Source organism: Pangasianodon hypophthalmus, chromosome 10 (genome assembly GCF_027358585.1).
Source record: "Pangasianodon hypophthalmus isolate fPanHyp1 chromosome 10, fPanHyp1.pri, whole genome shotgun sequence".
In the NCBI taxonomy this organism is placed as follows: Eukaryota; Metazoa; Chordata; class Actinopteri; order Siluriformes; family Pangasiidae; genus Pangasianodon; species Pangasianodon hypophthalmus.
Window position 1 is genome coordinate 2,915,684 of NC_069719.1, and position 14,091 is coordinate 2,929,774.

The following is a 14,091-nucleotide window of genomic DNA, read 5'->3' on the forward strand; positions in this document are numbered from 1 at the left end:
CTACACATGAATTGTGAGCATCTGAACAATGTTCTCACACATACATGACATCACAGAACCAGATGAATATTACAAAATACAAAGCAAACCAAAAGGCATATTTGTTCAACTGCCACAGAAAAGTTAAAGCCATAATGAATCATATCAAAAGCACATCAGCATCACGGTCCAGCTACATTATAAAGCCTGCTAACTAACCTGGACCATTTCGATAATTTACATGCGGTCAGAAGGTCGCTCATTTGGCAAATTATTTTATCCAAAACAACTCAGAAGGCAGATTCCAGTCCAGCTGCACTACCAAGGCTGTTAAGGTTATTGTTCTCTCTGGCAATTAATCTTAAACTGTCATAAAAATTTAATTTAATTTGTAGTGTAATTGGTCAGCCAAGACACGTTTGATGTCTGAAGTTAGCTTTAAGGAGCTACGGTTAACAAGTAATGGAATAAATATCTACCTTACTGTTGACTTTCAAAACAGTTAAAATGCATTTCAGTCTTTATTTTTTTGGTTCAAACACCACTTTTCATCACAACCACTCTTTCTTTTTCATCTTATAATGACAATGTGACAAATACATTTGCCACAGTGTAATGACAACATGTTGTAATGATAATGTGACATATACAGGACAATATGTGACAAATGTGACAATATAAGAGATTTTATGGAAATACCGTATTTTAGAAAGATCATAATCGATCATAATTGCTACAGATGTCCTGCATTACTTAACAGATATATGGCTAGAAATCTTGTTCATCTTTTTTTGTTTGGTTTTTCTTATACTGTATGTAGAATGATGTACAAATAGACCTTGGTTCAAACAAGTCATTATACATTTTGCCTTTAATTTTTCACCACTGACATATTTTTAAATGGTTGCATACTATAATAACAGTGATGTGATAATTCAGACTGGGTTATCATAGTGTGAAAATTTCAAACTGTTAATGCATGTATTTGTGGAAAAGATTCTAGGTGCTATAGACTGCCGTACTTAACCTGTTAGCAACATTAGCCTTGTAGCTCCAGCACACAAACTGAAGAAACCAACGTCAGACACCAAATAAGTCTTGGCTGATCGACTGCATTTGGGGCAAGGGAAAAGACCTGAGCATTTCCTTTAAGCAATGTGCGGCCTGATCTTCCGTATGGTATCTTCACATTATCCTTACATAAGCTTCTATCTATCTATCTATCTATCTATCTTTCTCTAATCAAGTTATTTTTAATCAGTTTAGTCATCAGAGAGTTTAAATTGTGTTCAGAAGGTACATGCACTACAGCTTGACTAAGCTATATGGCAATACAACATTAAAAACAAGCAAACAGGATGTTCAGATAGATTTGAGTTCCATATGAGGGTTTCTCAAAAACGGATTAATTTGAATATATTCTTGAATAATGAGGATCAACTGAGTGAAACATTAGGTTTTGGTTCAAGGAGGTAATAAAATCTTGGCAGTTCTCTGGCTAATTAAAATTGCTGGCTCACTTTTAGGATAGTTGTTAGTTATGATGTAGAACAAGGCAGATTTGCACAATACTTTTTTATTTATAATAATCATAATCACACATCGAGAAAGAGCATAGTGACATTTATAGTGAGAGTTATAAGGCTCTATTTCAACTTGAACTGGTCACAACATATGAAAAATAATGCAGTATTATGACTGGACAGATGTAGCTTCAAATTTAGTTATTAAATTATTGGAATTACTTAGAATTACACTACAAATAATGTTCCAGTATTTTGTAAATTTCACAAAAATGCAGCAGCAGATTGGGATTGAGATTAGTTTGCTTTTACTTCCATGATAGCAGCACACACACACACACACACACATGCATACACATCATTAACTCTAGCATCTTATTGCAAACTGGAAAAAGTCATCCATAAGTGCAAAATATTGTTGCTTGTATGAATCCAGTAATGACAGGTGGCACTGAAGAAGGAATTACTCTGTAATCGAATCATTTAGCATGATAAAAGAATTCTATGTGCTTACCACTTATCAAGTGCTGTGTTGTTAATGTGACTCTTTTTCACAAGTGTCATATTTCTCTCAAAAAGTGAGATCAAATCAGCAAAGCTCAGAAAATTGTGCTTCCGATTCAACCCGAGATAATCAGCCTGCTTGTCTTTGGTATTTTATTTACCACAAGGGGTGTTTTTTTTGCTATTTTTTTAACTAAGGCAGGGGTTTTCTCAACCTTTTTGCACCCAGGGACAACATTAACTGTAACATAAATTTCATAGATCTCCTCAGCACACATTTATTTTATAACCAACTGTTCAAATATTACACATTATTTAAATGTGTACAGTAATATTGTGGAATTTATTTTGAGCCATAGAGCTTTTTATTCCTGATCTTTGAACAATTTGATAGATATCCAGTAGACATTATTTCTAAGCTGAAATGTCTGAGATATTGAGGTTTTGAATAAAACCCGTTCGAATCGAGTGATCAGTCAAACCAGCTAACAACATTGAGAACTCAGTAATAAATATAATAGCACTGATAATGGTGGATTGTCATTTCCACCACTGTAATACAATAAAAAAAAGACCCCTAGGCTATGCTTCATGGATTCCTGGGGGGTCCAAAGACCCCACTTTGATAACCACTGAACTAAAGGACACATGAACAGCCCCCCAATATATAGAATATATTATTGATATGGGTTTTTCTTCAATTCAGATCACAGGTCACCTGCTGTTTGTCAAGCCCTTGTTAGTATCGAATTACAAGCTAATTAAAAAGTTTTCGATGCATACATTCAGACTTTCCTCAAGTGTTATTTCTGTATCCTTACTGAGTGCTGCCAAAGTAAGAGAACAGTCAAGTGCTTTGTGCTCTTAAACAGCGTACAGCCAAGTTACGGTAGTGTAACCTTTCCTCGTTCAATGGCTTCGTTTTCAAGTCAAAGGCATGTGCTCAAATGTTCATGTTACCTAAATATTTTAGTTTTCTGTGCTATAGTCACTTCTTTGCTATCATTAAATTATATCTAGCTCCACTTTAATACACTTAATTATACTTAGACTGCTTTATTTTATTTGCAGTTATATTTTTGTTGTGCTTTTTGTGTAAATTTTATAACATTGGTTAAATCTGATTTTTTTTTTTTGCTGCCAGATAATTTCTGTCCAACCATCCAAGTACAAAAGTGCACAAAACAAATGGTAAAATGCATTCAGGTTATATATATATATATATATACACATATATAAGTAATGCCACTGTGCCACAATATTAAAACAAAAGAGCTGTCCTTTTAAAGTGTCCCATGGATATCCATCCACCATGCAAACAAACATTCCAGGTTTGAGCAGTTTAACTGGGCAAGAAATAAAGCTTTCTTTTTTTCCATAATCACTGACCATGCTTCTTACACATTTCTACTCAAGTTTTTCTCCCCGAAGAGCCCCTACTCACACATTTCGATCACTCCTGTCTGGCAAGGTCAGAATGAATGGGAATAACACTCCTTTAGCCTCCATGGGAGCTTTTAGAGGTTCTTCTGCAAACCGAGCACCTTCTTCCTCCACGATAAACTGCAGAGTCTGGGTCTTGTTCACGCAGTAGATGCAATTTCCAATCACAGCACACCTGAACGGCAGTGGGCTCCCTTGCTGATAGGAAGCACAGTCATGCCACATCTTGACTATGGTGTTGTATTTAAATACATTGATGCCTTGTTCTCGGTTGACATCAAACCTGTAGATGAAGCTCTTCAGCGCAACCATGTCGGTGGATTTCTTCCTGCTGTTGTTGTATGGACATTCTTGCCACTCATCCCTCTTGGGGTCGTACTTCAAGAGGCGGTAGAATAGAGTTCCTCCCGATACATACAGCTCGCCGTTGCATGTGGTAGCCTCATGGGCAACTGCAAATGCTCCTTTGGGTAGCGGAGCCACAGTGGTCCAACGGTCCATACGAGGGTCATACTTCTCCACTGTGAAGAGACATTCCCCACCAATGGCATACAAAAAGCCATCCATGGACACTAATTTGAGTTGTGACCTTGCTTGGTTCATGGGCCGTATCTCGCTCCAGCGGTCTGTTATGGGATTGTAGCAGAACACTTTGTCTGATGCCTTTCCTTTCTCCCCATATCCTCGGATGCCACCTGCGACGAACAGGTAGTTATACATGCAACAGATGCCACAGCCCTTTGTATTAATATCCTCGGGCATTATGGTCAAAGTGTGCCAATCCTTGGTGTTCTCGTTGTAGTAGTAGATCATGTGGTTGTCTTCAAACGAGGCAGCGGAGAGAGGACTCTGTGGCCTGCTGTTGCCCCTGCTAGGGGGTCTGCTGCCCACTCGCTCAAACACGTCATTGATCTCAGCCACCATCAGGCACTTGCGTCCCTCCATACGATTTCTCAAAACCAGGTCCCGCTCAGAGCCCGTGAGACGCCCGTAAACGGCCGGATCTCTCAGTACCTGCAGGAAGTTGTCACTTATGAAACGGTATGCCGTCTCCTTCAGCTCGCTTAGTCGCTGCTTTTTAGCGATGGTTAGAATCTCGTAGCAGTTCTGTGGTGTCAGCTGGGCAGACATGGCGTCAATTGCGGCCTGCACTGCGCAGGGGATCTGTAAGATTTTCGCACCGGTCACAACATCCACAACATTATCCTTGTTCACATTCATGTTGGAGGTGTAAACATAATCTATCAAGACCGACAATGTCTTGTAGCTCACACCTTTCACTTTCAGAATGTCTCGAGAAAGCCTCGCTTTAAAATAGTCACTTTTTTCAGCTAGCACAGATTTATGTACTTGGACCTTCTGTCTGCCTACTTCAATGACTAAATCAGGGTTCTCTCGAACAGAGACGGAATTTCTTACCCCATTACCGCTGTGCTTTACGTCAGGTACTGACTCATGTGTAAAATGTGTAGCTCCTTGTAATGAACATAAATTGCCCAGTGCTTGTTCCAATGGTCTGCTTTCCTTTGAGTCAGAAAAAGAGTCCTGTGAAAGAGACGACACATTACTGATGACGCTTGGACTCCTTACGACTTCTGTGTCGTAAACATAAGATTTAGCCATTTCCCCTCTGGTTTCTGACCTCAGGCTAAGTAAAGGCCTCTCAGCTGTGGCTCCGTTCGCCTCCTCTTTTACTCCATTTTTGCTCAAGGACTCGCTCTGCTTCTTAACACTTCCGTCCACTGGTTGAATGTGATCCTGAAACCCACTGTCACTGGAGTTTCCATCTTGCAGATAGTCTCCCGCCCCTACGCAGCGCTTTCCCAGATTTCCAGTCTCCGCTACACTCCCAGATTCCACATTATCCCAGGATCTTTGCAGTATTCCTGTCTCGGAAACACAAGCACTAACTTCTCTTGGAATAACCTTGTCAGCCCCTTTGGTAATGATGGACTGCTCCGAGTCCTCGTGATCCGCAGCGTGAAATATGACATCTGCTTTTATGGTGAACATGTTATTCATCTTTCTAAGTGCACAGTGAAAGAACAAAAGTTTAAAAAAAAAAAAAAAGTGATCTGTCAGAATTTAGCAATGGTCATCCTTTGCTGCCACTATATCCGGCAAAGTCATTCCGAGTTCTGAGGCTGATTGACATCCATTAATTACTTGAGTTGAGCTGTACGTTTTTCAGAAGCAGCATTGCTTGACAAATCCTAATTGGACTGCCTCAGCAGAGCAGTGCGCTTCTCTTGATTTTTGAAATCCTTATTAGGAGGTGTCATTTCAAGCTTGTCAATAACAAGTGGAAGAAAATCCTCTGGGTCACCCTTGCATCCTTTCTGAGTTCATCTGGCAGACAGTCTGGCTTCAAACCTGTATCAAAAAAAAAAAAAGCAGTTATTTATAGCATGTTATTTTGCATTTCCCAGTTACGCGTGACCTCCACAGTAAAATGTGGTGGGTTTGCAACACCAAAACCTAATGAAGAGGGTGGCATTACTTATCAGCAGGCAATTAGAAGGCTTCATTTTTTTAATCATATCCCTTAATCTCACTATCCATAGGGACAAAATAATACAGAAAGTGTGAACAGTTGGCTCTTCTCGGTGTGTCAGCGCACTCCACTTGACTCACCAATAAGAGCTGACTCCCAAATGGCTCATAATTGTTTTAACCTTAAAGACAGTCAAAATTGTTAGGCAAAGACCAGCATGTGTTTAAATATGTTGTTCATTAAAACCTAACTTTATCTTTTGACTATCAAAATAGCATTATACTTCGCATTGCATTTGTTCTATTCAAAATCTATTCCAATGAATGTAAAAACTGCAAGGTGCTACATATTTACATTAACCTACACCCTAATAATAGCATTAATAGCAGTTATTTTACTGCTCTATTTGCAATTTTACTGCTCTATTTGCAGTTAACTTTCACTAAAGTGGAAAATGAAGAAGAGTTCTGTTCATTTATAGCTGTTTACTCCCCAGAGGCACAGACAGAAAACCCCACTGTCCTGAGACCAGGACGACTGAGGGGCCCAGGAGGGTTTACTAATCCACCCACATACAAAACAGGTCTGAAATACATGTATGTATGTATTTATTTATTTAACTATGATGGTCTAGACCTGTGCATCAATTGCAACTCGTCATCATAACTCAGTCATATTTCAAGGGTCTCTGTCTGTGAATTGTGCAAATTTAGCAAGATGTTACATAAGTCAGGTGCACAAAATAAGATTACACAGTATGTGTAAGCAATACTGAATATTGCATTACAGTGAGTTATAATTCAATTATGGGTTACAGCTGTTTACATTTCGCTCTGTGTGTGTGTGTGTGTGTGTGTGTGTGTGTGTGTTTCCTTGGGGGGCCTTCCTAAATGGTTTGTCCCAGGCCTGGGTTTGCACAACGACTGACTTTTACTAATCGACCAGTAATAAAAAAGAAGTAGCTGATTAGTCATTTCTTAGATTACCAGCAAAACTGCTAATTACAAAAATAAATCAGTGCGATAAATGTGCAACTCTTTATAGCAGGTTATAGCCTGGGAGGTTTTTGCACCTTGTTCAACTCCAGCCTCGGTAGCATAAGAAAACAATTCTGGATCAGTCTCTTTGAGCCAGCATGAGCCGCTGATCTGATTAAACTAGCCGAGATAAACTTGGATAGTGATGTGCGCTGGTTATGACAGAATTCACTCTGCAAGGCTTTTAATAAAATTTTTAGTTAGCTTTTTTAAAGGACAACAAAAATAGCTGGGGGAGGAATTCCTCTGGGAGTGGGCAAGATTAAAAAAATAGTCTCGTGCACACCTCTACACTTCACGCCAAGAGATATCAAAGTGATAGCGGTCCATTAAAGCAAAAATAAAAATAAAAAATAATTCCCAGTGTAGTCTGGAGCAGCTGATCTTGAATTTAGAGATGAGTTCTTCCTACAAGTTACTCTGAATAGTTATGATGCATCAAACAACTCGGATTTGATAGGTTTCATTGTATGCATTCGTGAATACTGAATAGTTATGAATTTTCAGCCTCATGGTCACGTGATGGAGGTACAACTTGTCTTATCTGCGTTTACAAAACACAAACAAACCAACAAATGACTCTCGATTGAAAATGCGAGTCGACTCCCTGTGTTCACGTAAAAGATTCGGTTCAAAGAGTCGACTCTGTTATTAATGACAGCCCTGTCCTCTCGAGCTGATTGCGGAGCATGCGCAGTTTGCATAACCACGCTGCCAGCTTGAAAAGAGAAAATAAAAGAAGATAAATAGAAAGAAAGAGAGACGGAGAGAGAGAGAAGGTGTGGTAGAGAAAGAGAGAGAGAGATATGAAAGAGGAGAAAAAAAGCAGAGAAAGGTGCATTAACTTCGCAGTTTCTGAGACTGAGAGATCTGTGAAGAGCCTGAACGCTCCTGCTGAATGCCATGAGTCTAATGGAGGAAAGAGATCAGACCATCAGACATGATGTTTTTCAGCACCATGCACACAATAAGTACTCACGTGTTAAACCGGATTTTCACTTCCTGCACTAAAGCTGCTTACAGAAGCCCCAAGCTGCAGGTGATGTCTTCTCCTGTCCAGGTGAAATGCCTGATTAAACACTCAGCTGATTTCCCCTCCAGCATCAGACTCTGATTAAACACTCAGCTGATTTCCCCTCCAGCATCAGACTCTGATTAAACACTCAGCTGATTTCCCCTCCAGCATCAGACTCTGATTAAACACTCCATCAGACGCCTGTTTCTTTCTCCTTGTTACCTGTTACATCCTCATCCGTTTTATTCTCGCCATTAAAATCTCTCCATTAGCTTGCTGTACCTGTAATCAGCACCAATCTTCTCAACGCCCTTTCCCTCTCACACACTCACACACACACACACACATATACACGCGCGCGTGCGCACAGGCTTGATTTCTGAATTAAATATCCTCTTCTGTGTCTGAGATGCAACAGCACTTCGATTGCACTGGATGTATTTTGGTTTCTCTGGACGCTATAAGGGGAGTTCTGGATGAAACCGCACCCCCTTTTTGTGTTAACCCTACACACCAGATTGAATCCAACACACAAATCTGATCACACTACCATGCATGGAAAGCCATAAGTGGCAAACACTGCTCAAACAAGCTGTGGACGTCCAAGAGGGACAAAATGTCTTAAAAAGAAAATCAGGCACGGATGAGTAAATCCTGGGCCCTTGGACAAGAACCAAAGGACCCTAACATGCCTACCCACCACCACCACCACTCACACACACACACACACACACACACACACTTTATTATACATGAACCTATAGAGTGCCGCAGGAATGAGTCCTAAAACCCGGAAATTATTTTAGCACTTCCGGTTCCATCGTCCCGAAGTCATTGTTTTTTTTTTTTAAATGGGTTTTTGGTTAAATGCCTGAAATAAGGTCTGTGGTTAACACAAGCTCAAGATATTTTCTTCATGTACATATTGTCATATTTTCAGATCATGTTTTATTCTAAAATACATCAGTAGTACCCCACTCGTGATTTTTTAAGCTTTTACGTCTCATGAAAAAAGCGGTTGCTAACAAGTGGCTAAACAGGACTATGGAGGTTGTCGGGGACGTTAAACGTCAGCACGCCGAACAGGAAAACTCATCACTACACGTACAAACTTATGGAAATTTCTCTAAAATAATGCAACATGGACACATTCGCAAACAAGGTGGGGGCAGATTCATTCACAAAACGAGCACAGTGCATCCTTATCAGGGAACATGATTTTAAAATAAAGACTGAAAGAGTTGTCGGAAACTTGGTGGTGACGTTGAAGTCACGTGACTGTGGTGTAGTTCGTTTATAGCCTAACTTTAGCTTTGTACTTCTGGTGATTGTATTTAGGCTTCAAAATTCTTAAGATTATGTTGATGAACAAAATGTGTAAGAATGATAAACTTTTGTTGGTCACAGAAATTATTTTCTGCAATAATCCAAAAGCCAATGGAAAAATCCTATTGGCTTTTTGTTGAGGGAACCGGGGTGATGCTAACTTCCGGGTTGGCCTACAATCGTCATCCCTGTGGTACTCTATATGTAGAGCTCTGACCACTCCACAGCCCAGGACATGCAAAATAAAACATGCATTACATTATGAGTGTTTGAGTAGGCTCAGTGCGATGTTTAGGTGACTAACACTTTTCCTGTTTTCAACTCGCAAACTCGTCCACCAAATCATCAATATCTAGCTCTTTATCAAGCTCCGAATCAATGGTCAGCGATCGCAGCGTGCTGAGTCTTCTTTAGCGCATTTTAGTTCAGATCGCTTTTTATGCAGCCAATTTGGGAAATTAATGTTCTCTGGTGAACAAATGTTCTCTTTCTTTCCTTTTCAAGTTTTCCATTTTGTAAATCGACACACTTAGTGTTGGATTGTGGTTATCCAGGTCATGTTTTGTGTTTTGTTTTGTTTTTTTCATTCATTTCATTAGCTCCTCTTAGGACCTAACTGATTTCTAATTAGTAGCACACAACATGTCACAGTCTGAAATAAATTCAGACCCACATGCTAATAGCATTTCTGAATTTATTTCAGACTGTGACATGCTGTGTGTGACAGTGTAATGACCCAATACACTTCAGATCTACGCTCGTCGAGGGCCTCCAGTGGCCAGGGCCCTGAGCACATCAACAGTAGGCCAGGTCTCGAATCAAGACATCGCTGAGGGAAAAGGCGGTGTAGTCCAGCCACATATCAGCTGTGAAAACACAGCCCAAGCCTGATAACGGATCTAATTTGGCATGATGGATTTATATATTAATGGAAAAGTACAAGATTTTTAAAGTATCTTAATAATTACATTTCAAGGGAAAGTTCAGACATAGTGGCCTGGAACAGTGGTTTGTACACTGTACACTGTAAAATGAGAATAATTTAAGAAAATAATATCAACATGATACAAACGACACTCCAATCGTGGAACACACTTAGCCAAGTGTCCCTGGAATATACTGTTGATTGCAGTTGGTAAGGAAACTTTACGTCTAGTTTTTTTTGTTAAAAAATTCAGTTTAAATTAAAAATGAAATATGGGTATATCAGGCAATAAGACAATCAGAAACATAAGATTATAAAGATGAAACCTGTTACATATGACACTAACTGTCTGCTAACATTAGCTGGTTAACTAACAGTGATAACTAGGCTACTTTTGTACTCCGATTGTGCCAGTTTTTTTTGTATTGATACTAGAAGCTAGCTGCAAAAAAAAAAAAAAAAAAAAAAAAAAAGAAGAAGAAATATGTACCAGGCATATTTGCAAATTGAAACCCTCTTGAATGGCATTCTATAACTTGCACTCTGTCTTGCAGAGTTTCAGGAAGAAAGTGAGGATCCAAACGCTGCCCAGCTGATACAAGGTAAAGGCAAAGTCGGGTCCATTATTTTGTGTAGCTTTGAAAACCCAACGCTTATTGTAATTTTATTTAGCTTAATTCGTAGCCTCCTCTTTACTGTAGCCTGCTAATAATTACTGTATGCAAATCTGACACACATCTTCAAGAATAGCAAACTGCAAATGTAGGCATTAGAGTGTTTTCAGGCTTGCTGTTTTTTTTCCTTCTCAGTCTCCAGCTCGTGTTTTACATAGAAACTTACAGGAAGTGGCTGCAAGAAGTGCTGCAGTCAGCCTTCTTTTTTTATTACAGCGGAGTTGAACTTTTTTTGAACTTTTCTGATAAGTGCAGAGTGACGCTTTTTTAACTCCTGATCATTCAGATCACAAGTTGAGGACAAAGTGTCTCATTAGTGAGTGAATATGAGGACCAGATCTACGTAAGAGGTGTCCTGAGTATGTTTAATGGTCTAACTTTATTTACTAACCTGCTCCCATACGTTGGAAAGATTGTTTTCAACTTCATGTGAAAACTGTAATGAATTTCCTAGTTACACAATTGCACTATTTGTCCATGTAGTACACAGTTATAGAAGGGATTTATTTATAATCGCACTATCCATTATCACCCAGATGAGGATGGATTCCCTTCTGAGTCTGGTTCCTCTCAAGGTTTCTTCCTTACATCGTCTCAGGGAGTTTTTCCTCACCACCATCACCTCTGGCTTTCACATTAGGGATAAATTCATATATTTAAAATGTATATCCTGAATGTATTTATTTCTGTAAAGCTGCATTGTGACAATGTCTGTTGTTAAAAGCGTAATAATTGTTGTTAAAAATAATTGTTGTTAAAAATTAATAAAATTGAGTTGTTTTCACCTTTAATAAAGAACTAACAGGTGCACATGGCACATTTATTGTGTACAGTACACATGAAAACATGTCATTAATATAGAATACCATCCGATTAAATCTCATCAGACCCTTATTGACTTGTTAATGTATTCATATGCTAGCTTGCTGATTGCTGATTTTGTAATTTTTTTATTTACAGGTAAACGTGACCTGTAGATGCAAGCATGCACGTGTTTGTCTTTGGCACCTTTGGCCTTCCACACTTCCAGCACAACAGAAGCACTGCAGCCTGTAGGTGAGGCGTTGCTGTACACATCTCTACAGCTAAATATGTATTACAATACACAATACACATCTGCTCAACAAATAATCCCTAGGATCAGACAAAATAGTAGCTTGCACAATAGGGAGGGAATAATCCTTTCATGTCTGTACTGACTTTACTGCTGAAAACAAACACACACACACACACACACGGTTCCAGGGTGGTCCAAGATACTTCACGGTAGTCGTTAAATCGTCATAATCAGGCTTGGTGACTTGCAGCAGCTTACTGTAAAGATGGTGGTGTTTATTGTTTGCGTCCTTATTCATGCATTGTGCTGGTAGAAGTTGTTGGTTTTAGATTATGGAACGTAAATGAGGTGTGGAGTACAACACGGTTTGTTGATTTCCATGCCAGAAGCCGTATTAGAGCATCTTCATTAAACAGGCCAGGCTTTCACACAAGTAAACAATCCACGACATTCCTGTAGCGCTATTTGGACTGGATTAGCTTTCTGGACATACGTGTGTAGTAATTATTCGCACTGGACAAATCATAAAGATGGGCGTGTCCTCACGATGTATGCATGCCATACACCTCATTAACAAAAGCTGAAGGTTTTGTCTTTTTATTATAATCGTTAGCAGGTCACATGACCATCACATGTAAATAGAATATAGCACAAACTCAGTAAGAAGTGTTGCTTACTTTTCTGTCACATACTTTTATACATTGTCTGTTTTTTTATTGTTCTGCATTATAAACATGACCATACTTGGTTTCCTTTTCATTAGTCAGTAGACGATAGAAATGTGTAAGCACTTCCTGGAGTCTCTTTACACTGGAAGAGCGCCGGTGATGATTACATTTCCCCACCTCCTTATGTTAAACTAATCCCGTCCGAATAGGGCTTAAGAGTAAACAGATTATGTAAGTGCCAAAGATGCACAGAGTAAACACCGGGATATTACACCAGACATCTGTTCCACTCTCTCGGGTGTATTTCCAGGACAGTTACAGAGTTTGAGTAATTAAAATGCCAGGGGAAAGCTTGACAACACGCATGCTCGGATCGCTCGCTCACCGTGGGGAATGACTAATACAGACGTCAGCTGTTCATACACCGAGGTCGAGAAGTTATTTCTATACAAACAAAACAGAATCCCTTGTGCTTCTGACCTTGGAGTGAATTATAAGATATGTTATTTGCTCAGCTCGAGCTAGACGAGTGGGAATGGAGGAGTTTCTTTAATGTCTTTTTTTTTCCTTTTTCTAAATACTACATAAAATTAATTTATGTTTTGTCATACATTTACTCTTGACATGAAATACATGAAAATATGTATTTTTTCTTATCCAATGAAATGAACTTTGGTTTTGAGTACTCACGACATGGCTAGAATTTTTCCTTTCACGTGACTAATGTTTCTTCTTAATTTACGTATTTTCCTGAAGAAAAATCTGTGAGTCATGTGATGTACATTACAATGGACACAGGGTCCGAAGGGTTAATAATAATGTATTAATAATACATTTCTGTTTGCATATTTGGTGGTATTTCGCACGTAGCAGCATTTATTAATGCCAATTGTGTAAATGAGCACTCCAAAACTGGCAGGACGTTTGTTTACCACAAAGCCAAGCTGTAACACAAAACACAAACCTCATTTCTTTAAATCTTCAAGGCAAAATGCAGGCCTTTACTTGTTAATGCATCATAATACATATTTTTTAACACATAATGGTACAAGTCTTATTTTGACAGCATAAAAGACAAGCTTTCTTCTTACAGACATTCACTCGCAGAGCAGAAGACGGCAAATCCTGCGAGTAGAGTTTCACAAGCTGTAATTACAAGGCGGTTCTTTATCATCATTACTTCACGCACTCCAGGCAACAGCTCGTTCAGATACGTTATGCGAAATGCACGCTTGCTCCAGACAGTTTGAAAGAAAAAAAAAAAATCATGGTGTCTGAATGAATCTAAATAGAAGTTTAATGTGCTTTTCGTGTCACTGGTGTCAATAAAGCTAAGCTAATCCTATAATGAACCTAATAGAGATTAGTGTGTGAGTGAGATTCTGTATTTAAAAAAAAAGACAAGAATAAAAACAAACAAACAAACAAAAAAAACCACGTAAAAAC

At 39.0% G+C, this 14,091-nt stretch overlaps 1 protein-coding gene across 1 annotated transcript; it reads right to left on the reverse strand.

The window, feature by feature from the left end:
* Window positions 1-1,539: 1,539 nt before the first annotated feature.
* LOC113545141 (kelch repeat and BTB domain-containing protein 11) lies at window positions 1,540-8,514 on the reverse strand. The gene is made up of 2 exons (XM_026944318.3): window positions 7,960-8,514; window positions 1,540-5,822 (listed from the first exon to the last, which is right to left on the reverse strand). Exon 2 carries the CDS (start codon window positions 5,469-5,471, stop codon window positions 3,447-3,449), a length of 2,025 nt encoding a protein of 674 aa, XP_026800119.1. The 5' UTR covers window positions 5,472-5,822; window positions 7,960-8,514; the 3' UTR covers window positions 1,540-3,446.
* Between the last annotated feature and the right edge of the window lie 5,577 nt (window positions 8,515-14,091).